Raw genomic sequence first — 15249 nt, 5'->3', positions numbered from 1 at the left:
TACCTCCAGAAATGCTCCATAAAATGATGCAGGGGTACCCCAATATATAAAGGGGAGGATGTGGTGAGGTTAGGACGTTCTTACTTACCTGATAGTCTTGTGCCAAAGCAAAATATTTTTGGAAAGAGGTTCTGTCTCACATCAAATCAATAACTGATATTAGTTTGCCTTGGGATCCGCTTCCTATACTCTCGGGAGATATGGGGGATGGAGTCTGTTGGGGGTGAAACTGGGCCGCTCTGCTCTCACATCTCTTGCTCGCAGTGAAAATCACAATAGTGCGCAATTCGAGAATGCATGATGGACCAAATATACATATGTGGTGGGCTAAGGTTTGGGACATCCTGGCAGCTGAGCTACAAAACTCACGGCTTTGTCGATGGACACATATGATACATTTGTGGGGACTTGGCTCCCGTTTATTACCCAAGTTAACAAAGCACTCCCTATTGTCTATATGCCTACAGTGTATAAGTACATGGCTTTGCTGTGGATGCAGGATTTTGAGGCTATGCTGAAGTGTGGGGTTGGATCCGGGGAGAGGGGAATGAGGTGAGCGGAGATGTTGGTCGTTGCGTCTTCGGTGCAAAGGTTACGACTAGCGAAATCAATCTTTACTCAGCCAAAGCATTTGCAGTCTTGCAATATCGAATGTCAATCACCTGTTTGTCTTGTAATCAAATAAAGTTGTTTTAAAAAAAGAAAGTGCATGGTGTCAACATATGCAGTCTATACTTACCTGGATGCACCCTCCAACATCTTGTCATCTCCGTTCTTTGATTTGTTGACTTGGGTCCACCGGACATTTAGGCTTCAAGTTGCTTAACCATTAATCGTAAGTGCATTAGAAATGGCCAGACCTGACAATTAACACTAGCAGCAAAGTGTAATGCTTGGACATGCAATGTAAGATTCGGACAAGCTTTCATATCCCGACTCGTATCAGAAACAGCGGTTTCGATATGCAAGTCCAGGATGTACCCGTGTTATTGGGGGGAGAAGGAACAAAAGGGATCTAGAAATGGGAGCCTTCATTTCCTACGCAAATAACATCACGGAACTTGCCAGGATTCTTTAAACAAGCAGGGAATAATATCAGTTGACGTTTGACCCAATGACGTGATTTGACTTTGATCAGAGATTCTGCTTGCAATCCCAGCAGTCTCTGCAGGACAGTTCCTGAGTAGAAGTAAAACCAATCACCATGAGAACATGACAACCCATAGCACTCTGTTTTTCACCTGCCAGCTAGGCAAGCTTTTGTTTAGCTGTATTATTAACAAGACTGATCCCGTATTAAAGCCAGTTCAAGTTAGATAACTACTATTGGAGAAAGCAACGGAGGGGGATGTAATTTCAGTATCCTCTTAGTTTGTCTGGCTACAGCGAAATATTGAAACACTTACATAACAAAGACCACTCAAACGAGAGCATGGGTTGCCAATGGACACACTCGTCAGTTACCCTCGTAAATATCATAACAGCAATTGCATCTATTACTAAAACCTGCAGGCAGTGGCACTTGTTTAAAAGTAGTAGCCTACTGCATCAATCTGCAGGGTTGGCAAGTATGCATTACAGTAGAATTTCAAAAGCCTGTTTTTTCCTTATTTATATATAATAAGTAGTATTAGATTTCAATGTAAACCGCATAAAGAATCGGTATACTTAGTGACAGTGAATGTTGGCTATGAACTAACAGTAATGGCTGTACAATCCTTGTAAAATTAGGCAGAATGAAGCAGAGATGCTATCCGAGGTGTTAGTGATGGGGTGTGATGTAATAAAGTATCACAGACTTACTGTAGAATCGGGGATGGAGAAACTGTTGCTTAATGCCTGTATAGGGAGTGCAGCGTTGGCTGTAATATGTCTGACTGTTAAATCTGTACTACAGGATACAAGGCTAGGAAGGGGCAACTCCCTAAGGGAGGTAGAACGAAGTTCATGGGAAACGGAGATTCAAGTGAGCCTGGAAAATGTGTCCAGCCTCTTCTGCACCAGCCCTCCCTAACTGTGGGAAGCTCAAACCTCTTACTTGGACCGAGAAACGTATAGAGCCAGAGCAGGTCTCAGGCACAACGCCAGGTTTTCGATAATAATGACTCTATGCATTTACAGAAACTGCTGCACATGTATATAGTTCTGTGCAAACAGTTGTTAAAGGAAGTCGCAAAGAAATAATCTGGAGCAAATAGAGAAAGTAACAGCATTCACAGGACTACCTGTTCTGAAGTCAAACACGTCTAACTCATCGCAAACAGGGGTTCTCTTCATCCTTTTAGCAAATGGCACAGGGGCTTAGATGCACAAGAAATCGGAGGCAAAAAAGTATTTCTTAATAATTGATGAAATATTCGATATTCCTCCATCAATAACAGCGCTCAAATACCTGTTGAGGGATATTGGTAAGGTTTCTGTAGTACCCGGCGTTATTTCGACATTGCATGTGCTGCAGCAAAGAAGCGTATCCTTAAATATGGGAAATCTAACCATGCCCCTAGCAGTGACCAATGGATGCATGCATTGGTTTTCACCAATGAAAGGGGGCAGGGACACGTGCTAACCGCAGCAGTTCAAAGCAGGCCCACAGATATTTGGAATCCACTCAGACTGTATCACGCGAAGGCCAATGTGGGGGATGACCGGTCAGGAGGTGCAGATCAGTAATGATGTGAAATAGGAAATGTTGCCAATGATCATATGTGAATGTCCCAACCTGTTTAATACTGTACTTCTCTCTCGTTTCATGACACTTCAGTGTGCACACCACGGAATTTCAGCAAGACTGTGCTCAAAGCTACACTTATTGTGTGACTGTCTCAGAAATAAATGTAAAAAAAAAGTATTTCTCCTTTCCATCGCTCCAAAACTACTGAGCATGAATCCATAATCCAAGAGGATTTAGTTCTTGGCATTTCTTTATTTGTATACATCACTCATCTGCCTTCATCGGAGAGTACCCACCTTTGGACAGTCATTGCAAGATTGTCTTCTATGTGCAAGCGACGAAGGAGTCTCGGAACCATGGAGATGCACGTTGAAAAATAGAGTGGCAACCCAAGCATGCTCAGGAAGCCCACACCCCAATTTCCAGTTTATCCTCTATTGTGTGCTCTTTATTCCACAAGGATCTACCCTAAAAAAGGAGGACATATACATAGGCCAGTGAGAACCAACGACTGATAAACAGGGAGGCAAGGGCAGGGCCATTTCAACTTCAAACCAAGGACCCTTACTTGGGTGCACACAACTTTGTCGGCACAATGCTTCTTATTTCCTACTTCAAAGGCACACCTCTTTCACATTGAGTCCTGGCCATGCATGTGTCAGCTCTATGTAACAGGGTAACCATATCTTATTCCATGCATGAGATATTTGGAAAACAATGTGTCCCACCCATGGGACGAGTCATGAGCTCTTGTCTTGGCACAACCCCTGACTTCTCCTACCCACTGATAAATACACACTCGAGCACCATCAGGAATGCCTGGTTCCTACAGATGAAATTGTTATTTTTTCTCTTTCTGTGCCTGAATCTCGTAGCAATGTCCAGAACTCCCTCCCTTTGTGTCATTGGGTCAATGGCAAGTTGGATAACCTGGCCCCGGTTTCCATTTTCACATGGTGGAGTGGGGTGAACTCGCGCCCCCTTGTTACATTGTTTAAATCCCCATGATCCCTGCTTCTTTGATTCTCAACCTCGCCTTCCTCCTCCTGCCTGCAGCCCCTGCTAGTTTGGACCATTAGCTCTGCACAGTTTCACTGACAATAGTAAGGTGTCTCAAGAGAACTGTACAGCGATATAGTGATATGCTCTCATGGAAATTCGTTGTTATTAGAAAAAGGTGAGTGACCTCAAATGTTAAGGAATTTTAAATGTGTGTACCAATATGTTTCTAAAAAAGCATAAGAATCCACTATGTAGTAGTAAAAGGAACCTTAGACACTGTCGGCCAGCGTGGATTACACCTCCTTCCACAGGTGAGGTACGTAGCTTATGCTCTATGCTCCTTCAGTTCTTGCTTAGTCTTTTGAGACTGCCTGCGATTGGTTCCTGTATGTGCCGATTGTAGTGGTGGCATTTATACATTACTCGCTGGCCCAGTGAGACCTGTACTGACATTGTCCACCCATTTAGCCTAAGCTGTCAAAGAAATCTCCAGATGTTAGTATAGCCTTATAGATTGAGGGGAGGGATCATATCATGGGAGAACGACCCGCCACCAAGTCTTTGCCTTGGCCATAAATTGAGGAAGGGTAATTATCCCAAGCGATGATGACCACACTCATGGTCTGAGGCTATTAGCGCATGGTGGTAGTAGCAATACATGTTTTGAGGTATTCGTGGTGAAGTTAAACATGGTGCTTTAAGAGTGAGTAAATGGACAAACTGAGTTAGTAAGTTGAAGGTGGTGTGGCGAGTCAGAAGGAAGACAGACTCCAAGGACATGATAAGCTTTTGTTTATTAAAGTGAAATGGTAGGATTACCTTTCCCGATGTCTGAGTGGTTCCTACTTATTTTGATGACCAAGATGTTCATCTGTCAGTCGTTAGTGTCCAAAAGAAACCAATCTCAACTGACCCTACCTACCACTGACCCTACCATTAAGAAAACTAACTTGGGTTAGGGGAATGCAATTCACAAATAGTCTCTTGTGACTTCTTATATTAGGCTCTTTGATTCCTCTTATGGGATGTTGCACTTCCTTTCTTCACCTTGGTTCCTTTTGGACTCTTTCTTGGTTGGTTTAGGCTTTTGGTCATAAACCTGCTAGTATCCTTCTGAGGGAATATAGTTTTTGTGGATTCCTCTGTTTTGTACCTGGTAAATATCTCTAGGCTCCGAGCCCTCTCCCTCTTTCTCGGTTGTAGGTGAAAGGGTCGAATGCAATTGGTTTGAATGCAATAGTTTCGAACCAAAAGGACTGAGAAAAAAAAAGTCGAATGTACTTTTTTTTTTGGAGCCCCCCCCAAAACCCCTGTTTTTAGTGTAAAAAACATTTTCTTTAATAGTATTTTGTTCTGGTTCAGGATAGCCTTTTGTCTTCCCCTTTTACCAGGGTATTGTGTCCTACTGTATCTCCCTCTTATTATCCAGTTTCTCATTAAGGTTTTCTCTTAGCTCGTGGCATTCATTATTATTTATTTGTGAGGTTACCTCTGTTTCATATCTTCTACTGTGATGATGTAACTCTTAAATTATGATTCTCCCTTGATTTATACTCTTTGTGCTCAGTTATTTTCACAGTACAATGTACTTCGTAGCTTCTATTGTGACGGGATGGCTATGTAATACACTAATTATCTCTTAATTCACAGTTTTTATATCCATTTATGTTCAAAGCTATATCTTCCGTGTCTTATACTGTGTCAAGTTGGCTGTATGACATATTGATTCACTAGAGTCTGCCTGTACCTCCCGTTCTCCGGGTCCCCTTCTTTCCTGGCACAGAAAGTCATTGGAGGCTTTCGTTCTCGGGGTCAATCCTTCTTACTGGGTGTCGGGGATGCCGTCTTCTCTCTGGTGTTCGTGTTCTTGCACTCACGCCCTTTTTCGTGGTGCTGCCATCCTGGACTGCACTCAGACCCAGTGTTCTTCCCTGCAGTCGGCGGTCTCAGCAATGTTTATCAAACCAAGGGTCGACCACATATTTGCCCCTGTGGACTCACCACCACCTCTGTTTCAGCTTGGGCTCCTGCCGTCTTGACTTTGGGAATCTCGGGATTGGTGTGACTCTGGTGTCCCAAACAACTCCTGCAAGCGAGATTGAAGCCTGCGGGTCTCTCGCTCTTCACTCCTGACCGGTGTAGCGTAGCTTGGGGCCTTCCACAGCTTATGCTTACGTTCCTCTCTCACGTCTCCTGCTTCGCTCTTAGTCCTTGAAAGCACGTCCTCTAACATCTGTGTCTCAGTAAAGTGGACATCTTGATTTAAAGGGAAATTACCCTTTTTCCCAAGATAATGATATCCGTTTGGAGTTTCTTCATCGCAGTCTTCACAATTCTTATTTACTTGAGTTTTAACACATCCCATGTAGGCCATGGTTTGTCCAAACTGAGGGAGTTCCTCATGGGAACGGGAGTCCTTGTCCCCAAAGGTGGCGTCTCTCCCGGTGAGGTCCCAGTTGCCTCTACCCCTAGGGAGGTTATTGCGGAGCGAGCTCCCCTCTCTAACCTCCCATTGGGGAGAAGGGACGAATTCCCTTGATTCGTCACATTGGTTATACTTTGTAGTAATTAAATAAAATGGTTGTCTTCATAAGTTAAACATTTGAATTTAACTTGTTTGAACTGCAACATATTCCTATGTTTTATCTTTCTCTTTCGTGTTGCAGCCGAAAAAGGTCATCCCAGAGAGGTATTGTCTTGTTAAAACAAAATCTGGCCTGAAAGTTGCATTGTTTCCTCATATGCTTTTAAAGACAGAATGTTTAGAATGCAAACAACAATATTCTGACTGGCTGACAGGATGTCAATATTGATTTCCATGTGCTAATAACATTTAGATTTCTAGCAATCAGGTTCATGTTCACACTACACAGCTAAACAGGAGTCTAACCCGTGGTCATACCTTAAAGCTGGTCAGTTCCAGGCATGAAGCAAAAGGAGTGAAAAGGAGATGAGAACGGGAGATAACAGGCAGTGCTGATATGACTATGCAGGTGGACAGTAGGGCTGAGAAATTGCTTTATGTATTCATGCCTATTTTATGTACAGCACTCCTGCTAAACAGTGGCTGATTCAGGACGTTTTTGGTGAGAGGATTACAGAGGAGGCGCAAGTGCTCTCCTTTTGGTTTTATGTGCTGATGTTCTGTGGGCCTGTTGGTAGTATCCTGTCAGGGAAATAGTGCTTGGGCTTCAGTATCTACTGTAAGTAAGTGCTGTGGAGAAAACTGGGGATTTATTAGCCTTAGAGCACCGCAAAGCAACTGGTGTCCATACCTTGTAACCCCTTTTTGTGACCTGTGGATTGGAGATTACATACATTTTGCCTACAGTTTGGTCTTAGTTGCTTCCCTGGGCGTAAGGTTCAGATGAACAAGTGAATTGAAGACCTGTGCACAATCGAAGGAAGTCTTGAGTTGGCTGGAAGAGCTCTACATAAATTGTAGCCTTGAGGGTAGAGCTACACTACCCAAAACCCTATGTACCTATTATGAGGTGTAGAGAGGTCTTCCATGCAACACATTGGGAACAAATGATAAAGCCTGGAAATTAAATCACTCACGGTCATCTTCACATACAATGAATGAACTGAGCATTTGAGTGCCTGACGGGTCGGGTAACCAAAACTGTACATCATAGCGTAATTTGATTACATTTATTTATACACTTTTTGTGCATCTACAATGCCAAAACACATTTTCCAAAAGGATATATTCTCATCTCATAAGGAATAGAGCCGTGGCACTTTTCATGCAAGGGTCCTGTATTTTATTCCACCCTCTTCTATACTGTGAGTCATTTCTAAGGCCTCTAATTATTAGTCAATGTTTTTGGAGTGAGCCGCTCAGAGATGATACAGTGTTAAGTGGGAAAATGGGGATTAGATTTTGGGTCAAATCATTCCAAATCCGATTGCTGGACCAGCAGACTCCTCTTACTTTGTGTTTAATGATTTGCTCCATCGCAGCTGTTTAACTTGGGGCAGTCATGTTGTGGCCCCATTTCAAGTTAATCTGCCACACAATGATTGTTTTTCATGGTCTACTCTTTAGCAAGCATTGCATAGTGAATAAAGGGTTTCAGCTCCTATCTTGCAGACTTGGACCAGACGAACAGTAAAAACAAGACGTATTTTATGTACCACTGTTTTGTTTTTATTTTTAATATTTTCATTCATTTTCATCAACATAAATGCATTATACCTTATAGGTGCTGGGGTACTTCCAATAAACTTAGATATCATGTTAACACTTTGGGAATAACGTCGGGGATAGTATATACATATTTACAGGGTTTGAAATGCAGTCATTAACTGTACAACAAACATACACATTTTTCAACATATATTGTTATCCAACAATGTGCTACTTCATAGATCTTAGAAACTGCTTCCCAACATGCTTCAGACCCACTTTTCTATTGGTCCTTTGTCTGGTGGACTTTCACTTGCTAGGGTGATCAGCTGTAGCCTAAGAAGCAGAAAGGCAGAAAAATAATTGGGAAATTGCTCACTGCCTTATTTAATAAAAGTAGGGCTTACACTGACAGGTAGGTAATGCTTCCTATATGTCCTGGTCAAAATATTAGTTTTTGTTAGTCCCTGGCCTTGTACGCTTCAAGGTAGACCTGTGGACAAAACTAAGAATGCATACTTTTATTCTATATACTCTATGTCTTGAATAGATTTTGGTAGATCTGGACCGCTTTGCCCCTTGGGCACCTGTGCAGACCGTCATGGCTTGGTAGTGATTAGTCTTTTTCAAACATTTCTAAAAAAGCTGCTCTTTGGGGTAAGTCTTGTGTCGCTTGAAAGCCCTCTGTGGGCTTCTATGTAGACTCTATTGTCCTATATTGTATGAACATACAAAAGAATTTCGGAAACAAACATGTTTACTTGCAAGATGCAACGTGTACCCATTAGATAGAAATGGGTGATGTAATTGTGTTAATCTTCCTGTTATGATGCAGTCATATAAATTGCTATTGGGGTTGGGAGGATAGTTCAGGGGCAACGCGTTTGTCTTGGAAGCAAGACAACGCATCGCAACACAGGTTTGAATCCTAGTCTCACGCTTCGAAATCGGTGCCCGGTATTAAGCGCGTTATAAAAGAAAAGTTTTGTAATTGCTTCTATATTAGTAATGGCTACTTGGAGGGGAGAGAAAATAATGCTTTGCAGATATTAGAACCTGGTGAGGGACAATCAGATTGTAACAATTGATCTGATTGGCCCTTGCCGGTTCATTACCAGTCTGACAAAGCCTTACCTGCTGTCGTTCCACGTCCCTTGATGTTTGTTCCCTTTCTGCGACTGCCCGCCATGGAAAGGGAGAAGGGACTACATGTAGTCTCTTCTCCCTTTTCCCTGGCGTCCATTTACTTTAACTTTTTTTTAAATCAATTTTTAATGGCTGCAATGAAGAGGGAGAAGGGACTACGTCTAGTCCCTTATCCCGGTTCCACGGTGTCCATCTTCTTTGTTTTATTTTTTCTTTGTTTTTAAATGGCCACCATGAAAAGGGAGAAGGGACAATGTATAGTACCTTCTCGCCATTCAACGGCGGCCATCTTTTTTCTTTCTTTTTATCCGTTGCTAAACACCAAAGGTGTCTCGCAACTTTAAAGTAGACACTATTAGTACCCCGGTCTTACGATCCGGAAGTGCTAATAGCAATAAGCCCCTTGCTGGGGGTGGGGGACATTACAGTTTCAGGTCTGCATTAAGTCACTCGCTTCACTCTGACCTGTAACTATGGGCCCCAGGGCATTACCTGAAGTGGTAATTCCCCCCAGCTCGGGGCTTATTGCTTAATTGTACTATGGGGAGTGCCTACTTAACTTTGAAATGTTACTAAGGAAGTTACTAACTGGTTCGGGTGATGTATGAAGTTAAGCTCAGATTTCAATGAAAAAGGGTCCCACAGTCACAAATAGCATTTCAATTTCTTTTTGATAGGCTGTTTGAGTAGTACCAAGGAGGAGTTTGTTAGTAAGATGTGTTGCAAATTGTGCATTTTACAGAATATTTGTTCAATTACACTGGTCAAGACTACGAGCCGTACAATGAAGTAATTCATCTAACTGGTCCACTTTTCCCTAAAAACTGGCCCACACTAGCATGTTTGACCTGCAATTCGGACATTGCCTTTTTACCTTATAGGGCAGTCTGAGTCTGTTGACTTAGTATGTTTTTGAAAAAACCAATAGTGGCTCCACCTCGATCCCAAAGCTACGCTAGGTTGGTGTGGCAAAATGACCAAAGTGTGCCGGATTCTGACTTTTTGGTGAGGGTATTATGAATTGCACAAAATATTAATTTAACAGTGCGCACGATGCAAGAAAAAGTGTGCAGTGGAACCTAGAACTGCTCTGCTAATTGCATATATCATTAACAACTGTACTTAGGCATTGGACAGTAATGGTGCAAGTCTCTGGTATATTGATACAACGTTGTAAGGGTGCGAGTACCTGGCCATTTGATGGTGTTATATGGTATGTGATAGAAAATACTGGGTATATGATGTGTGTAACAGAGCACTTCATGACAATACTTGGCAGTTTCACAAAGATGTTTTGTCACGTGCGTGTGCCACATGTGCATGTAGTTGAGAAAAAAGTGCACAATTTACAGATGTGCTGATTCACAAATGAAAAATTGCATAGTCCTTTAACTATGCAGTTTTTGCACACCTGCACAATTTTGTTTGAAGCGCGTGCCATGGAATTGGCTTCATCGTCCCTGATTCACAAAAGGATGCGCTTAGAAATACTGCCATCCATGCACCAGTTTGCCATCCTAGACCAAGGGCAGGAGAAAAAGGCATGTGGGTTGGGTCACCTCCTTGCTTTAATTTTCCCAAATGCTTTCACAGATTTTCCGTTGTTTTATGTTTGCCCTCCTGAAACTGATGTGGAAATGGGAACGTGCATTGACCATACCCTCCACTGACTACTAAGCACCCACAAGGGTGCAGGCCGCTTTCAGCCCTCCACTCACAGGGTCGCTGGGAGCAACGCACATATGGGTATGGGTTTCACATCTAGTCCTTAGGAGTTGGCTGAGTCCATACCCACCCCTCTTACTGTACACGAGTCTCCTTTGTGAATCAGGGGACTTGCATATATATATAAGGCTGGTGGGCGCAGAATGCAAGTGGGGCAAGGGCCCCTTGAATTCTGCACTCGCAACCTGCTTTGTGGTTTCGATCCGCCGCATGTCTAACGGAGCAATGCCCTTCCTCCTTCCTTCCACCACTAGCACACCAGCCTTGACATATGCTCCATTTTCTGTCATGTTTGTTACATATCAAGGAAAGGGACATCTAAACCTCTCAATGCTCTACATTGGAACTCGCATTCCTCCTGCACATACTGTATATACTGTCTTCTGTATTTTTATTGTATAACTGGCTCTGGCTGTGTCTTTTAAATGTGTAACTGGCCAGTCTCATGCACATCCTGTACAAACTGTCCTTTCACGACTGTCTGCATATAATGTATGATACTGTACAGCAATGTAACCCAAGCTGAACAACCCTCTTGATGCCTATTGCGCCCTGATACCCCTGGGTCTGGCGAGCATTACAAATATTAAAAATTACAAATTACAAATGACATATCCTTTTGCTCCACGTGGCATTTCCATATGAGGAAATCATTAGACTTTTCGATGGCATTTTCCTGTAACTATCTTGGCATATTTTTTCGGTCAGTCCAAAGAGAAGGTTTTCAGAGGGTGGGTATTTAGAGTAACAAGCATGCATAAAAGCTGATGGTGTGTGCCTAGGCTATGAGTGTGGCATCCTTTAGGAATGCCCAATTATTCGCTCTCCAGAATGCAATGCATCCAGAGTCCAGTAGCCAGTTTGTTTAATATGGGCCAGGTGATCAGCACTCATGACCCTCCATTTGAAGCCGCCACACTGGCTCGTGTTGGATAGTCCTGTTTAAGGTTGTGTGCCAGGTACACTGTCCATTTTACCAGCAAGGTCGCCCTTTTCCTGTTCACAAACTCGGATGTTAAATCATTTCCCTTCATTTGAGATATGCTGCCGACCAGCGATTTTGCATGGCATACATTCAATGACCCCTCATAGAGGTCACGCATGCTCTAGGCTGGGAAGCTATGATGAGTGAAGAATTGGTGGGCAATCTGCTATGTGTGTGGTTTCGCGGTTTGGTGCCGAAGACCACACCCATTCTGATTGGCCAGACTCTAGAAGATGAAGGCCAACGGTGTAAAAATCTTGCCCGGTGCAGGAAAAAATTCAAATCATTTGGAAGGTGGAATTTGTAGCCTGCTTTGGTTGGCTAGGTACAGCCAATAAGGAATATCTGGGGAAAAGGTGGGATTGTTAAGCACTGGCAGCGCTTCCAACTGCGGGGGTGGAGCTGGAAAAAAGAGCTGAAAGCCACCATTGCTGCTGCAGCAGCAGAAATGTCCACTATGCCTAGTGGCAGGCCGAAGTTGGCACTCACTCACTTTTTGAGTTCCAGCTACATTATACTATCTAGTTTTCCAACGTCATTAAACTCTAAATCCCGACCATTTCCTCTGTATCTTTTCTCAACACAAGAGTCTCTTGTGTTTTTTGTATTTTTTTTTTTCATTTGTATTTTTTATTTATTTGTATAGCGCACCAGGCCCAGGGGCAACCGGGCGCATCACTTAGTTACAACATAGGAAAAACAGACAGAACCATAATTACAAAGTTTACAAGTATAATACAGAATTTACAGGTATGATAATAGCAATGAGAGGACAAGCAGATTATATATACATGTACAAATTAAGCAGAGAACCCAGAGCTAAATATCCTTGGCGGCCAGCCAGGTTTTCGTAAGGTGTTGCTGGCCACATTAGTACCAAGAGGTAATTAATGTGTTAATAGTGTGTAATAGAATGTAATATAGCGTAATAGTGTGTTAATAAAATGTAACCTCGGTTCTGTCCAGTTCTTGCTTACCTTGGCACACACACATCCTACATCATGCACTATAAGAAACCCCTTTAACATAGCATGAGCACTGCGGATAGGATACTAAAGGTGTGTTTTTTAATTTCTGTTCCATATATACCCTATGCTTTGTTTGTATAGTCTTGAAAGAAGGCGTGTTTTCATTGTCTAATGGTACAATATTTTGCATAAAACTGTGTTTTGGTTTTTATATTATGCTTGCGATTTTTACCCCCTGGTTGTATGCAGCGTTGGGGCCCTATGGGTCTATAGCACCAGGTACAAGACGGGCAAGGCTGAAAAGTTGAACCGTGCTTTGGTCTTTGAAGCTGTGAAACACTCTGAAATGTTTTCTTTCTTTCGTTTAGGGACCGGTGAGGAGGGCTGAAATGGAAGATTTAGACATGTATGCAACTTCGCGGGAACAGCGCTTCCGCACGTTTGCCTCTCTTGAGTATGAAGGCCAGCTCTACATGACGCCACGTGATTTCCTCGAATCTGTCACAACTGATGAACCACGAAGTAAGAGAACATGCTGAAAGGAGATTTTATGTTTCGAAATTAAAGGAAAGCAAGAGTAATGGATGTTAGTGTGATTTGCACTGCGCCCCACTGCCATTTGCTTGGTCTCGAGGTGCTCACGAGAATCTGAAACAGGGATGTGTTATGTTTGTAGGGAGAGGGGCAATAACGCAAGCTGGCCATGCTGCTCTGTTGTGTTGATGCATGGAGATCCCTGAGCTCTGAAGGTGGGGCTTCATATTCCCATGGTGCTAGGATGGATTGGCCAGGGCTGTGGTATTCAAACTGCAGAGGTGTAGTGTTATGCTGTTTGATGTCTGCTGCATGGGTCGTTTCAGTTGCCATATGTGCGTGGCTTAGTTTGTGTAAGTGTTGTGTTGTAACATAGAATTACAGCAGGTTGGCGCAGGGAGTGCCCAGAGACCTCAAGGGGCATACTATTGAGGTGCACACTCAATCCTGAAGCCACACATAGCAAACGAAACATGGCATAGCAAGGCATGAAAATCAACTTAAAGCATTAGATGGCATAATACACATGAATAAGGCCTAACAAGGCAATCCAACCAGGTGTCCTCCCCGTCGCTTTTACACTTGGACTGTGCAGATGATTCCCATTTGACTTTCTCACTGTTAAAACCTCATGCTTTCTTTTTTTTATCTCTCAATTGATATGGCGTACCCCAGTGTGCAGCAAGGATTTGGCAATTGCAGTTGTAGGAATGGGAGGGGGGGGGGATTGGTAGCTTTATTACCATACGCTAAGTACACTGATGGGCAGGAGCGTTTGGTTCAGAAAAAAGGGCTGCTGGAGACTTGAAAACCTCTGACATCTATTTCACCTTTCACCTTCCTTAGTTTGTTTGTTGTCAGGCTGATATCCACCTCAAACCTCACTCTAATTTTCTCTGGTGAAGCTCAGAGGACTGCAGGGACATTTGCCCACTAGCGCAGTGTCCGTTGGTGCAAAGAATGGCATTTGATAGGCATACGGGGTAGGGGCCCGAATCGCTTGTGTTTCTTCCAGAGGTCTACCACAGTGTCACCTATAAGATTGAAACATCTCTGACAGTGTACGCAGCAAAGGGTGAGTGTGTGTGTGGTGTGTGTGTGTGAAAGTTAAGGTGAGCTGATTTATCACATCAAAACCATGGTAGAAGTCCCCCCACTGTTGGATTTTTTAATCAGGTGCCATCCAATTCAGGGGAATTTTCAACCCACCCCAAATCAGACCCACACACTTTATTTATTGAGTAAAGTTCGTTTAATGAACCTGTGAACTCAAATTTAATAACATTGATTCTCAACATCCTCCCTCCCCTTTTGGTACAAGAAACATGCACGGTAACACAGAACCTCTATTTATTAATAAAATGGAAATTAACAAATCGATCGTACATTTTGTTTACCCTGGGCACACATGCACCATGGATGAGTGTCCAGGATCAGGCTATCAAAACGTCCCTGTCTGTATACATTTCTCTACTTCCCCTTTATTGAAAAAGTTACCTCCTTCTTTACTCAATAGACATGTCACTTTCAACAGCGTTCTAGAACACTCAATTGAAATAACAAGCTACTTACCACTCCCACATGTTAAACACTTACAAAAGGAAAGTGTATATTTGCTAAACTACTTTCAGTAGTGTTTCTATTGCATTAATGTGTAAAAGTATATATTTCTCTTGTTCAATGGGCAACTTAAAAGCGTGAAATTAGGTGGCAGTTAATAATGCTTTTCCTCTTTTCTTGAATGGATCAGCACCAGTAACAAAACATTGCTTGATGCTGTAGGCAGGACACTACTGAAATTACTTCTATGCACACACTGAGATATCCTTTGCTCTTCTGTGTTTGTGCATTGCACATACAAGGAGATGAGGAATCTCAAAGTAGATTGACCATAGGATCTATTTATAAATATCTATAATTCCAGAAGCACATACGCTTCTGAAATATTTACTTATTTCCCAGGTTGTACATTCAATTTATATACCCCTGCTTCTCAGTACTTACAAATGGCATGTGCCAGGGTTTAATCAATTGCCCTTTACAGTATTCCTCCTGTAGAGGAGCAGACGTACACATTCGCAGGCGA

The 15249-nt window shown here is 42.7% G+C and overlaps 1 protein-coding gene across 5 annotated transcripts in view; it reads left to right on the top strand.

The window, feature by feature from the left end:
- Positions 1–15249, top strand: part of MICU3 (mitochondrial calcium uptake family member 3) — a 526504-nt gene that overhangs the window by 117517 nt on the left and 393738 nt on the right. For all 5 annotated transcript variants that reach the window (XM_069631589.1, XM_069631591.1, XM_069631592.1 and 2 more), the window contains exon 2: positions 12998–13151. In XM_069631589.1, the coding sequence (XP_069487690.1) occupies positions 12998–13151 (154 nt within the window). The remainder of the gene's footprint in view (positions 1–12997; positions 13152–15249) is intronic.

The sequence above is a fragment of the Ambystoma mexicanum genome, chromosome 6q, assembly GCF_040938575.1.
Source record: "Ambystoma mexicanum isolate Mex_15411 chromosome 6q, UKY_AmexF1_1, whole genome shotgun sequence".
Lineage (NCBI taxonomy): Eukaryota > Metazoa > Chordata > Amphibia > Caudata > Ambystomatidae > Ambystoma > Ambystoma mexicanum.
Note: the sequence above shows the minus strand (reverse complement) of the source record. Positions and strands in the feature narration are given on the sequence as shown.